The sequence below is a fragment of the Nuphar pumila genome, unplaced genomic scaffold (assembly GCF_984573655.1).
Source record: "Nuphar pumila unplaced genomic scaffold, dmNupPumi1.hap1.1 HAP1_SCAFFOLD_227, whole genome shotgun sequence".
Lineage (NCBI taxonomy): Eukaryota > Viridiplantae > Streptophyta > Magnoliopsida > Nymphaeales > Nymphaeaceae > Nuphar > Nuphar pumila.
The window spans coordinates 56,486-79,415 of record NW_028323231.1 but is presented as its reverse complement, the minus strand read 5'-3'; the positions used below and the strand labels follow the sequence as shown (position 1 = coordinate 79,415).

At 51.3% G+C, this 22,930-nt stretch overlaps 2 protein-coding genes across 2 annotated transcripts; one reads left to right on the top strand and one right to left on the bottom strand.

Moving 5' to 3' along the window:
* Positions 1 to 2,761: 2,761 nt before the first annotated feature.
* Positions 2,762 to 7,467, bottom strand: LOC149810681 (calcium-dependent protein kinase 1-like). The gene is made up of 7 exons (XM_089994147.1): positions 7,204 to 7,467; positions 6,292 to 6,501; positions 5,804 to 5,899; positions 5,154 to 5,389; positions 3,841 to 4,084; positions 3,338 to 3,556; positions 2,762 to 2,941 (listed from the first exon to the last, which is right to left on the bottom strand). The coding sequence occupies exons 1-7, from the start codon at positions 7,465 to 7,467 to the stop codon at positions 2,762 to 2,764; spliced, it is 1,449 nt and encodes a 482-aa protein (XP_089850273.1).
* A 6,040-nt stretch (positions 7,468 to 13,507) lies between these two features.
* LOC149810680 (uncharacterized) lies at positions 13,508 to 13,914 on the top strand. Its single transcript, XM_089994146.1, has 2 exons — positions 13,508 to 13,561; positions 13,660 to 13,914. Exons 1-2 carry the CDS (start codon positions 13,508 to 13,510, stop codon positions 13,912 to 13,914), a joined length of 309 nt encoding a protein of 102 aa, XP_089850272.1.
* Positions 13,915 to 22,930: the final 9,016 nt, after the last annotated feature.

The following is a 22,930-nucleotide window of genomic DNA, read 5'->3' as shown; positions in this document are numbered from 1 at the left end:
TGACATGCTCTTATTGCAATGTCTGTCCTGAAATAACTTCGTGGTCAACCCGCGCGATCAGCTAAAATGTGCCTGTTATGCCTGTATATTTGATGTTGACACACTTGATGGTGACCATATCTGGAAATTTCCACATTTTTGTCCGTTTTTAGCAGCGACTTGTTTCATCAAGGCAACGATCAGGGGGGTTTCCATAATGCGGCCTGGAAGCGCTATTGGAAGTTCTACTTGGATATTTCGTTGCTTCGGAACATTGACACAATATCATTCTAAAATTCAAGTTGAATGGACTGCTATTCAGCTATTCAGCACTGCTGAGCAGCCGTGATTCAGAACGGTGACGCAGACTGTGCTATCTCTACTGCCGCAACCGTACAGATACAACTATTTGACGAATAAAAGCCATCGTGCAGTCGTACAGTACCTTTACTTTGTACCTGTTATCAAGCGGTGTAATGCTCGAAGTGGAGGCGAGGTGTCATTATCGTCGCACTATAGAAAGTATCAGCTCTCACGTTCATCATCCGTTCTTGTTTATCGTGTCCTCATTAGCTAAGGAGAAAGTGCAGCGTGCAAATAATACAGCGTGCAGATTGTGGGAACGTCTGGCGGCGTATTGGCTTCTTGTGGGAGACTGCGAAACGTTGTCAGCAGCACGGTACACGCACGCTGCGTGGAGCTCGCAGCCATGGGCAGCCTGCCCACAGATATTACGGCTACACAGCTGGAAATTGAGGTATGCTTTCTGGTGATGGACTCTCGCCACAGACGAATCCCATGTACGCCTGGTGCCTCACTTCGCTTACTGCAAGCTGAGTCGCACTTGGGAGTCCACTCTGTTCTTACGACTTGGCTAGTTCTCGCGCAGTGAAGTTGGTTGCGTGCAAGGTGGATACTGTGCTGTGCTTTGGCAAAGCCTTTGCACGCTTCAACGCGGCCGAGTCACGTCGTTTCGTCGTCGTTCGGTCACCGCTCCTGTCTTGCCATACACATCATGGCAACAAGTCCAGCTTCATGCAACCGTCGAGAGTCGGGATAACAAGCAGATGAGCCATCTCCATTCACGCCCCTCGAACTGAAATGCGGAAGGTGTCGCAGGGTGTCGGGATGCCGGCAAGATACTGGATGTCCGTTCTGGTACTTTCTACCATTTACTGCAAATGCACGCTGGCTTAGATGGCAGCAAGTCCTTGCACGCATCGCTCATCACGCGACATGCTTTGCAGAGTGCGGCTCAACAATTGAAAGCGGATCTCGACGTGCTTGTGGCTGCACCACTGCAATCAGCGACCCCACTGCAGCAGGCACAGCTGCACATGGCATTCATGTGCACAGCTCTGTCGATTGGTCAAGAGTTGCAAGCGCTACATGGCAGCAGCACCGACACAGCGGCCTTCAAGGCCGAGCACACCTCTGTGAAAGCCTATCAGACCAAGGTGCAGAGAGCCGTTGCTGCTGAGGAGCTCAAGGGGCAACGGAAGACTCATGAAATCAACATTGACGCCGCGCACCGTTTCATCACCCACGCTATACCAGAGCTCTCCTCAGAGCAAAGATGCAGTCTGAAAGAGGTGCGAGCACTGGGCTTGCGCACTGGGCGCTCCTCCTTTGTTGTGCTACACATGTTTATAGGTACTCGCTTTGCTGTGCTTGGTGGAGTGGAATGCCTATTTGCAACGGTGCTGAGGCTTGATTGCATTGTCGATGGCTGCTTGTCGATGCATGCACATTGTCGCTGACCTGTACTGGAGCTAGTTGCACAGTCAGGGATGAAGATGTATCTGCTCACGAAACCCTGCATTCAAATGGACACCAGCAACTCCAGTGCACTGCACTCAAAAGCAGGCCTGAGACATCGTGCACTGCTTCATTTGATATGGTTGTTGTGGCTGCTCATGCGGCTATGCACATGTTGATGTGCTGTATTGAACAACAGAGCATGGTCTGCAGGTTGCTTCAAAGCGACAGGGCCGATCAAGGTTGAACGAGCCATCATTGTTAGCAACAGAGCGGAAACCTATCAGTAGCAGCATCAATGCGACAAGAGGGGAAACAGCAGTTGAGCGATTACGCCCTCAAGTGTCAGGCAGGGCTGCAGCCCCGAAAAAACGAGATGCGGCCATTGCATTCCTCGACGATTTGGATGCTGATACCAACAAATAGTGAGGGAAGATGCCAAACGTCTGGTTTAGCTTACAAGCAAGAGTTTAGGATAGTTATGGGTCAACATGATGTGATTGCTAAGTGTGAGCAGTTTTTACTGAAGCGACTGCTGCGGCACAGTATAGCACGATATACGATCTAAGCCACCATCTGGAATGTGCACTAGCCCGGGATGTTCAAGGCTCATTCTGAGCGTTCACGATAAAGGGGGATACACCAGGCAAAAGGAGGCGGTGTTGAAGGGCTCGTTCTTTTTCCTGAACTTTCCCCTCTATTTCAATTGGGAATGCTTGTTGCACGTCAAAAGTTGTGCCAAGCGTAGAAGGCAAAGATGTTGACTATGGAATTTAGTTTACACTGTGCCCATGGGCTAATATGTGTCCTGCTGTCATGACGATCTGTGTGAGGCTCATCGCACTCGATTCTGGAATCTTCTGCGTTCTCACGAAAGGATCTGTTGACAGGAATCGTGCTCCAGGTGCACATGCACGGTTGAGAGCATAAGAAATACTCTCGACTGAATACTAGCATTGCGCAATATAAGGGCAGTCATTGGCATCCTTCCTGATCCCATCCACACCAGACATGGCGAAGACGACTAGAAACCTCCCAGCTTGTTTCGCAACAAATTGCCATCTCCTTGATTTTGCTTGAGCTCTTTGTTCGTCTCGCGCATCAGCAGAACAAATTCTGAAAAGTCGATCTGGCCATCCCCATTCTTATCAGCAACCTTGACCAGCTCCTTCACGTCCTCGCTAATGCCAAACTTCTCCAAAGCCTGCACAGGCAGAGCACGTCAAGACGCTTTTCGCCAATGGCGAAATGAAAGCACACAAATGTATGCCTTGCTCGCACTGAACAGACGTCACATGCTCACACCCTGCCCTTATGCAGGTGTACATACATTCATGAGGACCTGCATAAGCGGATGACAGAAAAGCAATATGGAACCCGCTGGGCAAGGAGGCCATGGTCCTGCGACATGCCACGCATGCAGGCGCTGTCGGTTTAGCGATCCCGCATGGGCCAAGCCGTCCATGCCATCACGTACGTACCCCCACCCAGGCCAGCCGACATGCGCCAAATGAAAAATGCTCCAAATCCAAGAACAGTCATGACGGCAAGCACAGCATAGGAGAACGTTTGCTTGAACAAACCATCAAGAGCAACACACCCGCTCCAACTCCTCCAGTGAGATCGTGTTGGAGCCATCCGTGTCGAACTCCTTGAAGGCTTTGAGGATCAGGTCCTCCTTCTCAAGCTGGTTCACGTTGATCGTGGCTGCCACAAACTCGTTGTAGTCGATCGTCCCATCGCCGTCGACATCAGCTGACTCCAGGATCATGCTGACCTCCTCTTTGGGGATCTTGTGGCCCCATTTGCTGATTGCATCCTGCACAGGTTGTGTAAACGCAGTTGAGATGCATCCTTCGAAAAGCAACCATCACCCGGGCATAGCTCCTTATGGAACTATCTCGCAACCGGCAGGTCGTCTCATCATGCAGTGAGAAATGCATCGCAAACAATCACAAGTTCCCCTGAACTCCAACGATGGACGCTAAGGCGACTGCAAGTCAATTGCTTCGGTCATGTCTGGAAGTCACATGGTCATAACATCAAGTGCTCTTTCGCGGGTGCACACGCGTGAACTGCACTAAGGCAAAACGGCACACACACCTGCAGCTCCTTGACAGTAATGCTGCCAGAGTTGTCGGCATCGATCGTCTTGAACAATCGCTTCATGCCGGCTATTTCCTCGGACGAGAGGCACGAGCCGACCACCATGAGCGCCGTCTTTTTCAGCTTGTTCATGGCAGCGAAATTCTTCATGCGCGCCAGCACGACGTTGTCGAGCGGTTTGTCCGACGACTGGCCCTCCTGCTTCAGCCACGGGTGTTGCAGGATGTCCGAACATGTCGCCCTGCACATCACGCCTGTCTCTTGCAACACTTCCCCCTTGCAGTTGTCCATCTCACAATTGCTGTTGATGAACAAGAAGCACTCAATGGTGAGGTGTTGTGAATCGGCATCCCAGATCCCCTGGTACTCTTTTTTCGCTTGCTGCATTGACACCACATCCAAGAAGGCAAGCATTGCTGCGCATACAGCAAAGGCACGCCATCCATAGAAGACTCATGCCAACCAGGACGAGAGAACATACATGAACCACTTTGTGAGACGCGGTAGGTCAGGGGGCGCTATAAAGGTGCCTCAAAGAGGCACCTTACCCCCTGACCCTCGAGTCGCTCGGATGGGAGGGTGCTCAGATAGGGCGGCCCCAAAAGGGACCCTCGACCCCCTAACCCCTCCAAGTGGACATCAATCAGACATCAATTTGAGCTCCCGACATACCTTCCTCAGCTGAATGGCCCTACAATAACCATAGAGCGAGCTCCCCAACATACCTACCTCAGCTGAATGGCCCCACAACAACCATAGAGTGAAATAGATAACGGAACATATGCAAGATCAAAGCACTTGCGCAATAGTGACTGGATGCGGGCTTTGATGACTTTCCCTATCTCGAAATGCTGCATTCTAGGTTGGGGTCCCAAGAGGGGGATGGGTCGATTTGGGCCAAACTTTGACCCCACACTCCCCCTGAAAAACATGAACCCCTGGTCGACCTTCCGGCCATGGGTTGAGGGTCATCTGACCCCATGACCTATCGCGTGTCACGAAGTGTTTCACATACAGATAACGAATCCATTGAGAAACATGTCAAGACCTTGCCTCATCGCTCGAGGCGACGGTCCAAATGCACAAGGGGTTTTGACCGCATGCTGCGAGTGTGGTTGGAAGAACACATAAGGTTGTGTGACCTTGAACACTCCTGTTGTGACTCATCAAGTGCCCACAGTGATGACAACACTCGTGCTTAGCAATGTGTGTGCATTCAGCAGCACAGAGCTACGCTCAGGACGACAGTAACGTCTCCAGAGAGCGAGCTTTTTGTCTTTTCTGGTCCAACGCTTGTGAAAATTGCGCACCGCTTGGTGGCATCCATGGTCAGCAGGCGCTTCACGAGGTCCTTCGCAGCTGGGGAAATCTTGGGCCACGGGTCGGTTGCGAAGTCAACATGGCCCTTGAGGACCATCTTGAAGATCTGCTCTTCATTGTCGCCCCAGAATGGAGGCAACCCCGACAAGAGGATGTACAGGATGACACCCAATGACCAAAGATCGGCCTCGTACGAGTAGTTCTTCTTCAGAACTTCCGGTGCAACCTGGACCACGTACGTTTCCTGTCAACAGCCGTTGCTGCTTTGATGACTATGAACCCCATCAGCTGCAACCTCTCAGTCGGATGAGGATAACATCATGCATCGATAGCGACACTTGCCAAAGAGTCAAGTGGCACAAAAGGGGGCTGCTCCTTGCTTGTTGGCAGAACGGCCACACCATACATCACTAGTCCATACTTATCCAGTGTTGATACACACAGTTGTGAAAGAAATATTGCCATCCGGATGATTGCATGCTGTGTTTGGCGCGTTTGCCATCCACTTCATGCCAGCCATGACCGCAGGCATGGAGTGGTTCAAGGCAAACCATGCGCTCTGCAGATATGCAATTCAGGTGTCGAGATGGACTGCACGAGTGGCATGCATGGATGTGGTCACGGGGCAACGGAGACGCACGTAATAGGGGGAGCCAACAAGCTCGTTGAAGCGCTCGCCTGGCTTGAAAAAAATGGACAGTCCAAAATCAGTGGCTTTGATCTCTGCCCTGCGACACTTGCCACAAGTGAGCTCATCATGTGATGCTTCAAAAGCCGTTTGATGAGAGCTTTCTCAATAAGCAACAAACCCAGTCAGTCAGTGCCGCATCTACCACAACAGAAGAAGCATAGCCTGCAAACATCCAGGCACAAGCACAGGATTGATCACCAAGAACCTGAAGGAAGCAGTCCACGATTGCGACATGATCGCCACCAGCGTCTTGCCAGAATGGAGTTCGACCCCAATGTCTGTCCCCAAAACTCATGTATTTTCAGGCACCTGAACCCATAAATTACTCCACCTGGCGAAACCCTGATTGCCACTCGTCCAGAGCCCAGAGTAAAGCAGAGCACTCATGCAAACAAATGCACACGGTGCAAAAGTGGTGGTACGCACTTGTCAGCGACCTTGCTTGTGAGCAAGAAGTTCTCAGGCTTGAGATCTCGGTGCATGACACCCAGCTCGTGGCAGTGGTGGAGCATGTCCACCATCTTGCGGAACACGCTGGCGGCTTTGCCCTCAGTGTAGCAACCCTGCTCCACGATGGAATCAAACAACTCCCCACCATCGCATACCTCCATGACGATGTGTACAAAGTTCCTGTCCTCATACGTTGCCTGCAAGCAAACAACACATCAGGCGCTGCAAGACACCTGTCGCCTAATCACCGCAATGCATGTGGACGTGCACACCCAGTGCAGCTGAGGGAAAATTCGATGTCGTCATGCTCCACCACAACTCGAATGTTTTGTGGCCGACGGGCCAGATTCCGCAGACTTTGTTACTCATGTTGAACTTCTTGAAGAACAGGTGCTGGGCGCTTCCGTACGAGCCAGGGAACCTTGCCACCCTGTTGAAAAACAGGTGCTGTGCACTTCGGTGAAAGCCAGGGAACCTTGCCACGCGCCAGAGATCGGCAAACACATGGGGCATATGAAACGTGGCTCCAAACAGCATGTTGCATGAGTGCGCGGACAAAGATGTCCATACGTTTCATGCATTTCCTGGCTTGCAGCAACTTGAGCTTTCCAGTCACTGTGCGGCCAGCAACCACCCAGCAACCACACTCAAAATGTTGAGGGCAGGAATCATTGCACAATGGCTAGAACATAGCACGCACATGCGAAAGCTTTTTCTAAGCAAGAAGTATGGTATCCGTCGATCTGCAATGCACGCATGGTGCGCATGGCTTACTGATGACAGTCCACTGCAACACCAATGGAAACAGTGGGTTGTGAGACTTCTCGCACTTTCAAGGTTGGCAATTGTAAGAAAGTATTCCAAAGTATCCACGAGTGCATAGGAAGATGCGGGCGCACCTTGCTGTTGACCACGTTGGGGTGCCCCGCCACATGGTTCATGATGGCAACCTCGCGCTGGACATCCTGCACATCCTCTCGGCAAACAAGCTTGGCCTTTGCAATAGACTTGCACGCGAGCTTCTCTTTCGTGCTCTTGCTAGCCGCGACACGCACAGTGCCAAACGCACCCTTGCCCAGCACTTTGCCGAGCTCGTAGTCCTGGTCCACTGAATGGGCGCCCGGGGGCTTGCCCAGAATGTTCTCGGTGCTTACTTTCCCCATTGTGCACCTGCTCAACGGGCACGTCAACAACGCGCAGCTGGACAACTTGCAGATCAGGTGTGTGATCCATGCGATAAAATCTAGGCACACGCAGACTTTGTCAACTTCTGCTCGCACGTAAAACCCGTGAATAGCAAGCATTGCGCCTGACAGCTGAAAGAAAGTACAATCATCCGATGTAAAGGTCAAACGGTAACCATGCATGTGCCAACTTGATGCACTTACGGAACGAAGCCTTTTCAACATTACGCGCAATCGGCACGGTCGACAGATACTCCACTTACGATACGACGTTTTCGCACGGTTCCTCCAGTAACACTGCCCCTGACAGCGTACAGCCACGCAGGACCATATGCTTGGCCATCATGCACGGCACGCAGACAGCGACAAGGAAGTACGCCTTCGGAAGCTGAGCAAACCCCCCTCTGGTTGAGACTGAGCGAACTGATGATGTTTGGTAGTTGCGCCAAGCGACACAACCTAAGGGCATACCGCATCGTGCGACATTAAACAAATCTTTACTTGATTACAAGGTTAGAGATTGGGTGTGCCTGAACTTGGTCCGGCTAAGGACAATCGCAGCTGAACGACTCTCAACTGTCGTCCCAACAAGTTGCAAATTCAAACAACTCTCTAATCACCTTCCGTGCACAAAACACAATACTACACATCGAATCTTTGTTTCTGTTTGCTGTACGAAGGTAGCAGCGCAGATGCAGAGGTGGCTACCAAAACGACCCGAGGAGTGATCGCCCACACGAAACAATTTCTCGCCCAGAACACGAAATCCGGGCAAGTGCACCAAAAATACATCATCAAAGCTTGAAATATGGATCATACTCGTATCTGCTTTGCAAGTGCTGGATACAACTCTCCCGAGCACGAGACACGACACGAAGCATGAAACCGACACGTCAACCGTACTCACAGACGCTGTCAAGGGTTCCATGCAATAACGATCGATTTTAACCTCAAACAGAGAGAAAGAGACGTGCTAATTCGTATGTCCACTTCATGGCATTTCACTTGTGGGACTGATGAATGCCGGCAGGGTAGATACGATCGTGAAAACTTCCCAATTGAGCGGCAAGAGCCACAACTGCGTGCTTTTACTTCCGAGCGTTCTTTCTCAAACGCTTTCACTGAATCAGTCGATAGACATGCGCGAGACATGGTTTCGGGAGTCAACTGACCACCAAGGCGGAACTGTCATCGGTAAGAAAGTGTCTGAGCTTGCGAAGAATACCACGAAACGACTCGAATGTCTCGCAACATTTAATTGTATTGCAACCTGCAGAACGAGGACAAATCCTCTGAACTACCAAATTGCACAAGTATGACGACCGATGTAACCCTGGCGCCCCGCAAGTTACAGTCTGCCATCTAGAGATGCATTCGATGCCCATACCTTGATGACAGCTGTAATGACCTTGACTGGTCGTGCTGCCGGCTGCTACTTCTGTACTCCGACGGGAGGTGTCAACAGGCAGTGTCAAGAACCATCAATGGCCAATGGCAGATGTGTGAGAAAAGTAGCTACTAATCTAATGACGACTGCAATCGCGTGAACCTTTTGCATTTGTATGTTGCATGTTTGCAGCTTCGACTTACCTTCCCCTCGTAGTGATGGTGGTGCGGTGTCCAGCTATCTTGCCCTATCCGGTGAGTCGAGTCATGGTGTTGGGAGGATAGGCGAAGGCCTGCCCTAACATCAGCAGTCCGAATACAATTGCCATTTACTTGGCAAGACATGTGCGATAGAAGCCTATGTTCACTCTACTGGAGCTATCAAGCGTGTCTGATTCAGAGCAATTGGTCCACAGATTTGGGGTTTGTACTCTTGTCAATTGGATAATAATAGAATCGTTTTCACGAAACCATACACATGCTGAACAGCGCTCGCCTGTTCTACTGAGAAGGTCCGCAACAAGGCAGTGATCAGTGATGGTGAAAATTCCGTTTTGAGAATCGAGATCTACTGTCTCAATTCTAACGAGAGGACGGTTTGGAAAATCGTTGTCAGGCTTCCAGTCTATCTTACGTGCGCGTTGCTGATATGACACGGAATTCATAGTTCAATGCTGGCTCGCGAGAACCTTACAAGAACCATCATGCGATCATTGGTATCGAGTGCGACATATGAGAAATGTAAGATTTAAGCCTTCGGAGTAGCGACTTCCGATAGTATCCATGTCTCTGGACCAATCTGGGTGTCAAAATTGGAAATGGAAGCAGCCAAACTTCTATCAAACAGGGAACCAAGCAAGTAGATGCCCGTGCCTTACTTTGCAAGTAAGGAATGGGGACCAAAAACAAGGGTACACCACGTGGGGTGCACCCCACTGGCTAGGGACAAGGCGCAAAAGCCAGCACAGGGGATTGTTGGGGATGCTGTAGGAACGAAATCAATGCGCCAGCCACAAAAACACCGGCATTGGCAAGGTAACCAGAGCTGGTCTTGCGCCTGAACGGAGAGATGCAGCACCCCGAAGAAGGATGCAACTAGGGAGGCTTGCGGATCACATTCCCGTGCCGACAAGTGGGCCTTTGCAGCCGGGGTTGCAAACCGTTTCTTGACTCTTAGCCTGTTGCAATCTTGTGTGCTGGTGGGACATTGCGTGACTGGAATGCTGCGAGTTCTTCTTTGCAGGTTAAACATGCCGACGCTTGGGCCGCTGCCAACCAGGACAAGGGTGGCCGCCAAGGGTTAGCACGGGGAGTCGAGGAAACGGCTCATGGTCATCATTTGAATGTGGCGGAGCACACGCATGCTGCCATGAACAGTCCCACAGCGCAATAATTCCATCCGTGTCGCACATCGCTAGGCGCTCCGATGCTGGATCGTGGCCGATGTTTTCACCTGCACATATGCAAGCACTTTGCTGTAAGGCCGCGTGTGAACAATCCCCTCGATGGCAGCTGTCCTTTGCATGCAATGACTGTGGCCACAGGCCACAGCTTCAACAAACAACCGTCAGAACACGTACCCTCCCTAATAGTCAACTGACCTCACTAGTCTCGAACCCTGAGACGAAAGCAAACGGAATGAAGCCCATGCCCCCTGCAAGCAGCGCACGTGGCAAGGACAAACTTAGGTGGTCCTAACCCATCCTTGACACAATGCACGTCTGTACTTCAGGCGCCTCTCTCGTTCTGCGATCACGAATATCGTGCGGCCTTCTGTAGCAGCGCTGCACCGCAACGTTGCATGCTCGAGAAGAAGCCGATAATCGGCGGTGAATGGCAGTGTGTGCAGGCATCGATACATGGGAACACAAATAGAACTCGAACTCGACAGGAACACGGCGGAAGTACCATGCTAGTACATTCCCACGCCGTACAGCCAAGGCGTGATTTGCATTTGGACACTCGGATTCTGGCGGTCATCACTCGCTGTGTAGTCTCTCAATCCTGTCCTCTGCTGTGACTCTGCCTTCTGTTCATTGGTAGAATTGAAGGCTTGAAAGCGTCGAGCACTTGCCCAGTGTTGTCAACATGACGATGTTCAATCCATCAATTCCATCAGATCAAACCACGCCATGTGGAAAGAGGTAACCAGCACATTGCTCAAAGCAAATGACCAGGCGGTTTAACATTACTAAACAGAGGAAGTCACATGCATGTGCATTTTTGCCAATGTAGGCCACAGCCCAGTGGCTGGCCCTCTGCTAGGCATGCTGGCAAGCATGTTGCTGTGCCAGGGTCTTGCAACCCTTCGACTGTTTTACTAATCGATGCCAACTCATGGTAATCAACCTGTCGACCTTCATATAGCTAAGGGCTGTGCAATCAACGCTGCTGTGCGCAGTCATTGGCTAGCCATGCCTCGCCGCCTCCGTTGAGAAAACAGCTTGCGCATGTTCTTTCATTTCCTTGGAAGGGCACGCGGGGAATGCTTGCCGATGCAGCGTGGAAGGAGCAGTGGCATCAGCCATGAGCAGGGCGCGCTGGGGCCTATAGATCTGAAAATCATGGAACGTTTCTTGGACTTGACAAGGGGTCAAGACGCGCAGCAGCACGCGCGCTGGCGAAACCTTATCGCCGCAGCGCACTGCACCTCCCCTGATGAAACTGACCAAACAGACAGCCAAAGCGGACCTCGTGCCTGAGCGGAAGGATGCAGCAGCCTGCGGAGGGGCAAGCAACTTATGGGGCTTGCAAAAGTCGTGGTGGATGAGATGGGCCCGGAGGTCAAGTCGTTGAACAGCAAGGCCATATGTGAGATTCACAGTCAAACGCACAATGGAGGCGATAGCATCGTTGGACGAAGCAACGGAAGCGCCCATGGCCGACAAACAACAGAGCATGTCAGTAGATATTCCGGTCCAACCTGCATCACGCAGCAGAGGCTGGTGCAGCCAATGTTGTAAGCTCTTTTGCAGCTGTTTGGCAGCATCCGATCCTCACAAACACAGACAAGTTCTACAATGAGCGTGGTCGCCATTCGATCACGAGCCCAAGTAGTGAACGTTATCCATGTCCAAGCGCACAAGGAGCGCCGGCAAACACTCATCGGGGTTGCCATGCGTTTCGCGGAAAAGGTTACAGCTGAGGGAGTCGGCGGGAGAGAGGGCGGCGCCTGACATATCTCGGGAGTCGGCGAGATAGACGCCAGGGGCAGCAATTACGCACCTTAGCGCGCAAGGTGGCGAGAAGATGGCGCAGGCAGGCGTTTTTGCAACGTGAGTAGAGCCGTTTGCAGGAATGCCGCCGCCAATGTCCAAAAATGCATGTGATGAGGCAAGAAAACACGTTTCCAACGCATCATGCGGGACATCGGTGAGCAAGTCCTCGTATAGATGATTCCAGCCAGCCCCCAATCGGTTGCGTGTTTGATCGGAACTTCCAATTTGCTGCATCCCGTTGATGTTACGTAGGTGGTCAACATCCAAGGTTGACATCCGTGGTTGCATCACAAACGGGTAAGCATCCTAAAGTGATTCCGCAGGCGAATTCTGAGTTCATGTTTTTGCTTGCTAGCCCGCCATGGGAAATGGAAATATTCATAAGATTGACAACCAAAAGCACAATCATATTAGGAAATACGACAACATCGGGTCCCTGTACCAGCCAAAACCCACGGACAACCGGCCAAAAAGGATATTGAAAGAGGTCAATTACCTTCAGAATAGGATGCAACAGTCAAGGAATGCAATTGCACTGCAGATTCTTCATCTTCTGCTGGGTTCCTGGCCCACATGCTGTCTCACCATTATCTTGGCTCCAAGCAGGAGGGCGGCAACGAGGAGTGCAACAACGCACTTCACAAACACCGTGCACCGTCGGCCGCTGGCGGCAGGAAACGGCTCGACACAACGATGACCCGCGATGCAAAGTGCGACCCTCAGCCAGCTGTAGCATCACATGCTGAGCCGCTATAAAATGGTGGTGCACATTGCCCTCCGGGGGACTGACACACGTCCCAAAGGTGTGCGTCATACCCGACTGCCAGCTCGAGGCAGCACACAGACCCAAGTGTGAAACGTGTGAGTAGCCATTTGCGTCTCCTTCCGGGTCGTTTTCCCATGCACGATTGCATGGGTCGCCATCCAGCCCACCCAGCTCGGCACGTTGGGGTTGTTGGTTACTCGTTCCCAGCGAATGGCACGTACCGTGGTATTGAACCTCGCCTGCCCGTCCCGCTGCTTATTGTGCTTCACATGATGCAGGGGATTCAGCTATGTTGTCTCGAGATGCCACAGGAGCGAGCTTCAGCCAGCCACGCTATCCCTATCTGTACACACCTCGATCTAGTCACCTTATAGTGTTGTCAGTTCACAACGTCCAAAGACCGCTGAAGTCAACCTACAACACTTTCAGCAACCAACACAGCAAAAGCAACACATGCATATTGCAAGCAGGTTTCTCTGGAGTTCTGGACTGCAAGATATCGTTATAGCGGTCTCAGTGAATCGCAACCATGTTAGCTTTGTGCAAATTAGACGAGAAGGAGGGAAATTTTGCACCCCTGGCGTATGATTTACATGTATCTCAAACTATTTACTCGAAAGTGGGTCGAATGTTGCCACACGCTTTGTTGATGGCGTTTGAGCATAGTGGCAACGGTCTCATCTGGATACCATTGGCGCTGCTGGTAATGCTGTTGCCAAACTTGAGCTGGCAACTGCGGCTGTTCATAGTAAACCTGCAGTTAGGATTTGTCCTTGATCTGATTTCGTCGGGCTACTGAAGGTCCTCGTCCGGCGTTCACGGCCTTCTTATCATTGCATAGGGGGCGAGTACAATCATACGTTTGATGCCGACAAGTACTCGTTCCCGAGCGGACACGCCTCAAGAAGCGTGTTGATAGCAATGTTGATGGTCATCTTCCGTGGCTTCTGGCGCCCATTCACCGTGTACATTGCTTGTCTATGGGCCGTCTGCACGTCAATGTCCCGGGTGCTTCTTGGAAGACACTACGTCACGATGTTGTTGCTGGTGGACTAGTCGGTGTGGGTGTGGCAGCGTTGATATCTCAGGTGCGACACGTCTATCATATCGAGGCGTTCGTGGCCTCTGTGAGGACAGCCACAATGCATGCGAATGCATTGGCGCAACCGTTAAGGTTCGTGCAGCCAAGTGCGGTGCCGTGATAAATGCAAACATGGCAAGACTCTGGACTTTAAACCAGGAAGTGTCTATGGGTCTTGTTGCGCAAACTGTTCATGGTCACACGCAAATTCGAATGTACCCTATCGCGTCCGCGCTCGTGGTTTACATCTCCCGCCAGTACACAAGCTCGTTACGTGATGTCCCTGACTACAGCTATCACCTGACCTCGCCCCGTGGTCGAGTATTTGTCTTGAACCCTCGATGTGCTTCTTCCCGAGTCAAGGGTTGTCTTCATTGAATATACCTCGACCAGACCAGTGTGATGCCACCCCACAGAGCTAGCTAGGCCTTTGTTCTTGCAAAGGCCAGTGACTTTCTCAGCACGTAGCTACACACGCTTTTATCAGTGAAGACAGAGCCGAGCCTATCCTTTGGCACCACAGTTAGCAGAAATTACCGTATCTGCGTTTGTATCCAATTTGCCTGCCACTGAGCGTAGTCCGCAGTCAAATTGCATGGACCACTTTGAAGTGCAACAAAGAACGCCCTGCAAGGTTGGCAATCACATCGAGCGAGACAGTCATGGTTGATTGCTTGGAGGGTTCAGCAACCTGCTGACCTGTTTGAAGTCGTTTCTAGTTCGGGATGTTCCACATACTCTCTTTTGAGCGATTTCTCTTGTCGGCGAGCAATGGAGGTGGTTGGCATGGCCACGCTGTCTTTGCTCTCTCTTACACCCTTGCGCAGCAAGATCTGATGCATGCTATGGATCCTGATATATGTATGTCAGCTTCTCCCAGAGTGCAACCTCATGTTGCCTTACTTTGGAAGTCTGTACCTTGGAGCAGGTCCACATTGCAGCCGCAAGAATTGGTGCTGTATTTACTTGTCCCTCTGTTGACTCTGGTAGCCAGGATACTCCCTTACTCGTGTGGCTTGAAGTCCTGTGATGCAGCAATTGACAGGAACTGTTCCGAGTGCGTGTTGGTTCTGTTATTCGGCTTGAGCTATGGTGATTCTGTTCCTCTATGTAATCAAATATACTACCAAACAAAATGGTCACTCCAGTGGGCACGCTGAGACGATCAGCAAGTACAATAATGCAGTCTTTCCCATCTCACGCAGTGATCAAGTCCACTATAATGTCCACTTTCACCCTCTCATATTGATTGTTCTTGTCGCGCTGTTCAGGAATGTCAGCTCGTTCGAACGTTCGTTTGAAGTCAACAAAATCATGGTGCATCATTCTTACTCTGTTATCCACATGGCCATGCGCTTCTCTTTCTTTCCATCCCATCCTTTGACCACGAACCCTGATGTGTGGGCTTTCCATCATGGTCGAGGTTATAGAAACCAGCTGGTTTCAACTCTTTGCAGAGCCGAATAGAGCGTTACCGCCATGACCTTCTCCCTAGTAAGAAGAATGTGTGCTTATAGACCAATTTTTCAATCGTTATCGTGGTAATGTTCCCATGCGCAGCGGATTGGAGCTCGCTGATCATTTTTTTAGCTGTCTACTACCCTTTCACATTGGTGCAAGCATTGATTTTGGACGTTTCGCAGTACACATGTTTGAATGTGTGTAGCACTGCAGGCACGCACATACTTTTCTTTCAACAACACATGGGAGCCCGTTTGTGAAAGTCTGTATTCGCATGCAGGGCCGATTTGATGACACTTCGCTCTCGATAGGCAGGAGTGCAATTGGCATGGTGTGGAGGACTTCTTGACGTCAATACTCAGAATTTTTACTATTTTGTTGTCCTCAACGAGGTCTACTGCGTCAAAGTGGTTGATCCATGTCTTGCTGAGAATCAAAGGTCTCAAGAAGAACCTTTTTTTGGGTCTTGCCGCACATGCGTGAGCGCATGGTTTGTGGTTCGTTTCCCCACTATCAGCACATGACAAACTGACCAGTTCGACGGCTTTGCCTTTCAAACTATGACTGTTTTGAAATTGGTGATCATACGTTTAAATCAGCTTGCAATGTGTTTGCGTTTTCGCCCCACACGCATTCTGTCACACATTTCCCGTGAATAGCCTGTAACATTCACCTTGTTTATCTTTCTTCAACGCGAATTGGCACAGTTGTTACGTTTGAAGCCTGGAGGCGGACGTTTGTGAATCCTTCTTCATACGAGATATATAGAACATTGAGTGCTCGACTACCTGAGATTACTCGATGTGGACACAACCATTAGGTAAGATGCTCAGTCAGCACCAGTGTTGTACACCTCGGAGTTAGTGTCGTTGCATTGATTGAGATGACATTACCGTAACAATACCAACAAAAGGGCGGTCACGGTCACGTTGTTAAACTCGCCGCCAAGCTTACATACAGAAAATAGGCTGAATTTTCGGCTATAATTATAGTGAAAATACTGTGCAAGTATCAGGGTGCAATTGCCGTTGTGCATGGCAGAGGACAGATGAAAGAGAAGGAGGACTAGTCGCATGAGTCAGTGTTGAGCCACGATTCACTGACGGCTTGCATGCGACTGAACATCAAGCTTGCTGGTTCGTACTTACAGCTCGCTTAAGTACAGTAGCGGACTTCGATTCGGTACGCATCTTGTCTGGTCGACCGATCAACAAAACAATTCTAGGTCACGACGTAGAATGCTGATTTGTCCCGCCCAAACCCTCCCTGTGTGCATGCTTGAGATAGCCCAAGCATGTGCCCCTTTAGACCCCTCGCTAGGTTCTGCCTAGCCTCGATGTGCCCAGTCAGAGTTCAGTGGTTCAGTCAATAATCATCAGCTTAGTGACTCAGGCATGAGTCACCGCCAGGTGTGTCCCCCTCTCCACTGTCATCTGCTGTTAGCGGGCGATACTTTTTTGGGAGCGTGACATCATAACCAAAAATGATGTCACGCTCCCAAAAAGTTCGCCCGTTTGTTGATATTGTTACGGCATGTGCTCTCCCTTTCATACCGTTAGCTGTGATAGCCTCACAACCAAGATACAAACTGCATAGGCATGGCAAATCACGTACAGCCGGATGGTCCTGGGTCACAGCACCCCAGCAATATAAACATTTCTGAAGGCAAGCTCCCCAGCACCGCAAGCATAAGATGTAATCTACCCTGCATGCAGTACCCAGGCGTCGCAGTAATTTCCCGGTGTACTGTGGTACGGCCGTCACCATGACTGAGCCGATCGATCAGTTCTGGCTATCTAGCTTTCACGAGCATGCACACTGATCGACTGCCACAATTGTATTTAACAGTTGTTGCTTGGGATATTCGTTATGTTCTGAACAACTGAAGTTGTGTTTTTCGTCTGATTGGCGACTTTCCTCTAGCATCAGTGCGTCCCTCGTCAGTGTACTTCCGGCCGGGGTCACTGCTCGTTGTGAAGGTACGTTGACACGTCAACTATCTGTGAAGGGTTTCGAGTGTTGTATTATACAAGCTGCGTAATTTCCTGTGGATTTCCTTCCCTTAATAGCATGCTGGCTTAACAACCGAGTTGGCGGCCCCGATACGTTGCATGTGCGTACATACATCTGCCGGACTGACTGATCCACCGTTTCGGAGTTATAATCAGAGCATTGAGCTCATGACCGAGCCAAGGTTAGTATTGAGCCATCGAAGGACCACCGAGAGTAGCACCTATCCCATTCGCATACTTTTGTCTCCACACAGCGCGTGATCGATCCGGACGCGTACGCCACGGCTGCCGTTCTTAGCTTCCCCTTGCATCTTGTGTGCATAATCTGCATCAAGTGCGTGATTAATGTCACTGTATTGTGTCGATTGCATAATTTTGTGTCGAGGAGATCGTTTTACTCTTGTTGGTAATATTACCTGTATTTGTCGTCGTGACGAATACTTACAGTAGACTTGCTAGCTAGCTGGGGGTTGAAAACGCCGCAGGGGTGGCAGATTCAGGGCGGATCATGCACCCTAAATTAACGCGGCACAAAAGGTACGACGTTGGGACCGATCACGAGAGCCAGGGGGCAAGCAAGCACGGGGCACGGTACACATGTACCGGACCCACAGGGTTTCCACTGGACACAACTGCATGCCGGGACGCTGGGCAGCAGGATTGACGTGGGTACGCCAAACATGGGAGTTGGTCCAGGCAGCCGCAAGGTAATCTTCGTATGGCTGGGATTTGACGACACACATGTCAAAGAGTGCTCACGAGGCACACAGACAGAGAATGGCATGACAGAACGGAGGGCGTCGTCACCCAAATGGGCTGATAGATCCGGCCCGAATTCCACAAAATTCAGGACAGCCGGCGCGGCAGCATCACCGGCCGCGACAACATGCGCACGAAAAGCGTCGTCCCCATCGCCATACGACCAGGGCAAGGGTTCTGCAAGAGTCGCCACAGGATGCCTACGCTTGGCCACTTGGCACAAGCGTAAGTATTCGTCACGACGACAAATACAGGTATTATTACCACACCACGACAGTGGGCGACGGTGAAGTCATACTCCCCCATTTGCTTGCTCCTGGTGTCATTGAGGATGCGTTTGACGAGGATCGTAATCGATGCCTGGGAGAGTGTCCTGCCAAGACACAAACCGTGTCCTCGATGCCCTCGTCATGCTTCAAGTCATAAAGCTGACAGGCGGCGACAAGCTCTCCCTGCGACGGTGCGCATGTTTCACCAGATTGCTTGCACCGCAACTGAAATTGGATTTTTGCGTCTGAGGCAGGACACTCTCCAGGCATCGATCGTAATCCTTCGCCGTACGCGTCGTCCCCGTATATTGTCCCTAAAAAGCTCCCTGGTGAGTATCGCTTTACTATTGATTTTCGTGAAATCAACTCCGCCACGGTGCGGGATGCTTTTCCTGCGCCGGACCCCCGTCCATAGTCTGGAGTCCTTTGGAGTTTCCGGTTGGTTCTCCGCATTGGATCTTACGTCTGGCTACTGGCAGGTGGAAATCGACCCCTCTAGCAGTCAATGCAAGGCGTTTGGTACGCGTGATTCCCACAACCAAATCCGCCGTTTACCGGTGGGGTCCGTAACGCGTGCGCCCACTTCCAACACATCATGCAAGCTGTTTTGTTTCCTACGTGTCAGGGCTTCGTTGTAGTTTATTAGGATGATATCATCGTACATACCAAAGGGATTTTCAGGATCACCTTGAGAAAGTGGTCTCAAGGTACCTGGTACTTGATCTTCTCGTTGTGCTGGTCTGAAAGCAAACCTTTCGAAAGCGCATTTGCCATGCGTAACCTCGGCTACTTGGGGCATGTTGTTGGTGTCCATGGTTGGCGTACTAACCCCAAAAAGGTGGCGCCCATCGTGGACAGGCCTTTCCCATCATCCGCTGCGGATGTCCGTTCCTTTCTTGGCATGGTTGGCTATTTTGCCGACTTCATCCATTGTTATCCTGAAATTGCGGCTCCGTTGTACGCCGCTACCCACGCCAAATATGTATGGGCTGTTACTGATGAAATGCGCGAGTCGTTCGCCGCTCTAAAGCTAGCTTAGTGCGTGATCCTGTATTGGGCCAGCCGGATTTGTCTCGGCCCTTCGTCCTTACTACCGACAGGTCTAAAAGTTGCTATGTCTGCCGTGCTCGGCCAGCTTGACGGCGACGGTCGCGAATACGCCGTTTATTTTGCCTCTCGTAAATGCATTCCTGCCGAATCCAACTATTGTGCCACGCATGGTGAATATGCTGCCATTATTTTGGCTCTGCAGAAGTTTCGTGCCTATTTGCATGGCCGTCAATTCCATTCAAAGGACTCACCATCGCGCCCTCCAATGGTTGCATGCCACGCAGTTTACCTCCAGTAAACTTGCGCTGGAGTTGCAGGAGTATGACTTCACCATCACCCACTGTCGTGGTGTGGAAAATGTTGTGGCCGACCACTTCTCCCGCGGTGGATCTGTGCCCGATTCGTTGCCTGTCATTGGAGCCACCACTACCGTTCATGATGATCGTTTTACTACTCAAGCGCAGTACAACCGCGAGTTTGCTTGCTCTGTCTGCAATCGTACCAGTGGTGATGACAACACGGTCATTTGCGATTCCTGTGATCACCTGTATCATCTCCGTTGCTTAGTGCTGCCTATGAATACCGTGCCATCCGGGTCTACCTGCCTTCGATGATCCGTTCCCTGAAGCGGCGCGCCGCCACCTTGCGCCCGTCTTCCGTTCGTTCCGATTGGCTTGACATCTCCGTTACGCTCCCTTGTGGCCGGGTTTGGTGTTCGTGGCCTTCGCTCCCATATCGTTGGGATCTGATTCGTGTCCATCATGACATGCTAGACCATGCCGGCATCGCCCGCACCTTCTCAGCCCTCACTCGTTCCTATTATTGAACTGGCGTCAACCGCGACGTTCGAGATTATGTCGCCACATGTGATGCGTGCCAACGCTTTCGGCTTCGTTGCCCTGGTGTTCCCAAAACTCACTCACCATGGCCGCACCGGATGTCCTTGGTGCGTTTCGTCGTGTCCATTTGGACTCAGTGGGGCCGTTTTCCCGCCCTACCCTGCGTGACAAGGACGCCCCAATGCCCACCTTCGTGTTGCTCATCGTCGATGCTTACACTAAATGCATGGAATACGGCGTGTATGTCAATCCTGATACTTCTCGTGCCGATCACTCCGCGGCTATGACGTCCAGACTCTTCTTTGAGACTTGGATCTCTCATTACATTCTTCCTGATGTTGCCACGTTCGACAATGGGCCGGAATTTGGCGAAGTGTTCCAGCGCATGTGTGACGACTATGGCATCGAGTGGCGCCAAACGGCGGTTCGTAACCCTGCGGCCAATGGCTGCGCCGAAGCCGTTGTCAAATATTTCAAATGCGTGTTGCGTCGGCGACGAGCTGTCGTGGCTCAGCCACTTGCCCAAATGTCGTGGTGGCTACATGCGTCACCTCAGCACTGCTACTGGCTATGCTACCTTCACGTTGACATATGGTTTACAACCTGAATTGCCTGCACCTTTTGGCGCTACGCTGAATGCTTGTATGCTCGCGGCCCACCGCCTCGTCGTGAGCTGCCTGCCGACACTGATTGTTCTTCTCACGTTACGTCGCTGGCCGACGACCTCGAAAGTGCCACTTTCGAGCGCATTCTGGCCTCCCAGTATCGTAATGTGCGTGCCTTTGAAGCGTGCCTTCGTTCGGCTCCTGTTGACCCATCGTCCCAAATCATTCCGTGTTGCTCTTGGCACCTGCCTCGTCTACTCTCCATCCTACTTGGTCTGGCCGTCGTGCAGTCTGGGTCTGATTCCAGTTTCAAGGTCAACACCGCGGTGATCTTGTGTGGAAAGTCAAACCACATCTCCTTCGTAAATACGGGTCCCGTTCCAATAGGCTCGCCCGTCATTTAGCACCCAGCACCTCGTTGCTCCCCTCTTGCGCAGTGGCTCCTATGGCTGCGACTGAGAACATTTTTCTTCTCCTCGAGGGGGAGTGCCCTTGTATACATAGTCTTGTTGTATAAAAATGTGCCTGCTTGCCTACGTACTTGCTTCACCTGTACACCCAGTATTTCACAATACTTCATCCTGCTGCTGATCCTTGCAGTTGGAGTTATGGCACAGTACAGCTGTACTGTGGCAGGCCGTCACCATGACTGGCCTATCGATCAGTGCTGGCCAGCTAGCTTTCATGAGGATGCACACTGATCGATTGCCACAATTGTATTTAACATTTGTTGCTTGGGGTATTCGTTATATTTTGTTGAGTTGCATGTACAGTCATGTTGCATGTACAGTCACGTGGCTGGCTATCTATAGCAAGTTCTCTGTGATCACTTGATATAGCCTGTTTGGTATGTTTGGATCAATCTGACTTCATTCATAAGGACTCTCACGAGTGAGATGTAACAAGAACTTCGTTTTCCATCAGGTTATGGGTCCAGCTCGTTGTGCTGTGATGAGTTATTGTGGCAAGGCGTAGTAGAGCGGCCATGAGATCAGCCATTCGCTCGGTCGCAGTGGTGTTTCCGATTTCAGGACTGCAAGTTTGATAGCTGCAAGATAATTTTCTGTTACTTGTTATCTCATTGTTAGGAGTGATCGCTTCAAAGCGTGGATTGCAGTACTGAAGTGCTGAGGTCGCAAGTTACGTTGTAGTACTGGTGGCGAGACTCTTTCGTTCAATAGTTTGCAGCCAATAGGAACAACACAAATGTCTGCCAGTGATTTAGTATTGTCTGACAACATGGCACACTTCAACGTGTGGCAGGAGAGAGCGCAGGCAGCGCTGGTGCTCAAGGACAAGCACGTCTGCCTGTGGGCGGCCACGAAGGCCAGCCCCGATTCCAACAAACCCGACGAAGTGCAAGCGTCCAGGAAAGCGAGGGCAGTTCTGATCAGTATGCTGAGCACCAATTGGGTTCAGCGGGTCTCTGGACAGAAGACAGCGCACGGGGTCTGGGTATATCTCAGTAACAGTTTACGTCAGGGTTGCTTTCCCGAGTTGATCTGCTGCAGAGCGAGCTGCTTGACACACGCAAGGGACATCAGAGCATGCGAGATTATGTCGCTGACATTCGCAGCAAACAGGCAGCGTTGCTGGCGATCAGGGCACCTATGCTTGACGCTGATCCCTTGGACGTGCCGCTTGAGCCTGAGCACGGGCTGACTGATCATCAACTTCGACGGGTGCTGCTGGACGGTCTGCCTGCTGAATACGGCCATGTCAGGGACACCGTGCGCTACAGTGCTGGAGAGCACACGTTTGACAGTCTTGAGGTTCTGCTCATTCGAGCTGAAGGCGACATTGAGCGGGCGAGGCGTGCTGATGAGCTAGTTCAGCAGCAGGCGTTTGCAGCCAGAGCCTTGCAGCAAGAGCAGCAGCGACTGCAGCAGGAGCAAGCAGCCTCCACGGCTGCCACAGAGAGAGGGACGTTGGCGACCTGGGCGCGGTCAGCAGGCTCTCAAGCCCGCGGATCTGGCCAAGCGAATGTGCTACGCTT

Excerpts from the sequence above, each read along its gene's own strand:
- LOC149810680 (XM_089994146.1), top strand. The coding sequence starts at position 13,508 with ATGGCGTTTGAGCATAGTGGCAACGGTCTCATCTGGATACCATTGGCG. Across the intron at positions 13,562-13,659 it reads GGATACCATTGGCGCTGCTG|GTCCTCGTCCGGCGTTCACG; the intron begins GTAATGCTGTTG and ends GGGCTACTGAAG.
- LOC149810681 (XM_089994147.1), bottom strand. The coding sequence starts at position 7,467 with ATGGGGAAAGTAAGCACCGAGAACATTCTGGGCAAGCCCCCGGGCGCC. Across the intron at positions 6,502-7,203 it reads CCAACGTGGTCAACAGCAAG|GCAACGTATGAGGACAGGAA; the intron begins GTGCGCCCGCAT and ends GTTTGCTTGCAG. Across the intron at positions 5,390-5,803 it reads TTGTTGGCTCCCCCTATTAC|GTTGCACCGGAAGTTCTGAA; the intron begins GTGCGTCTCCGT and ends TACGTGGTCCAG.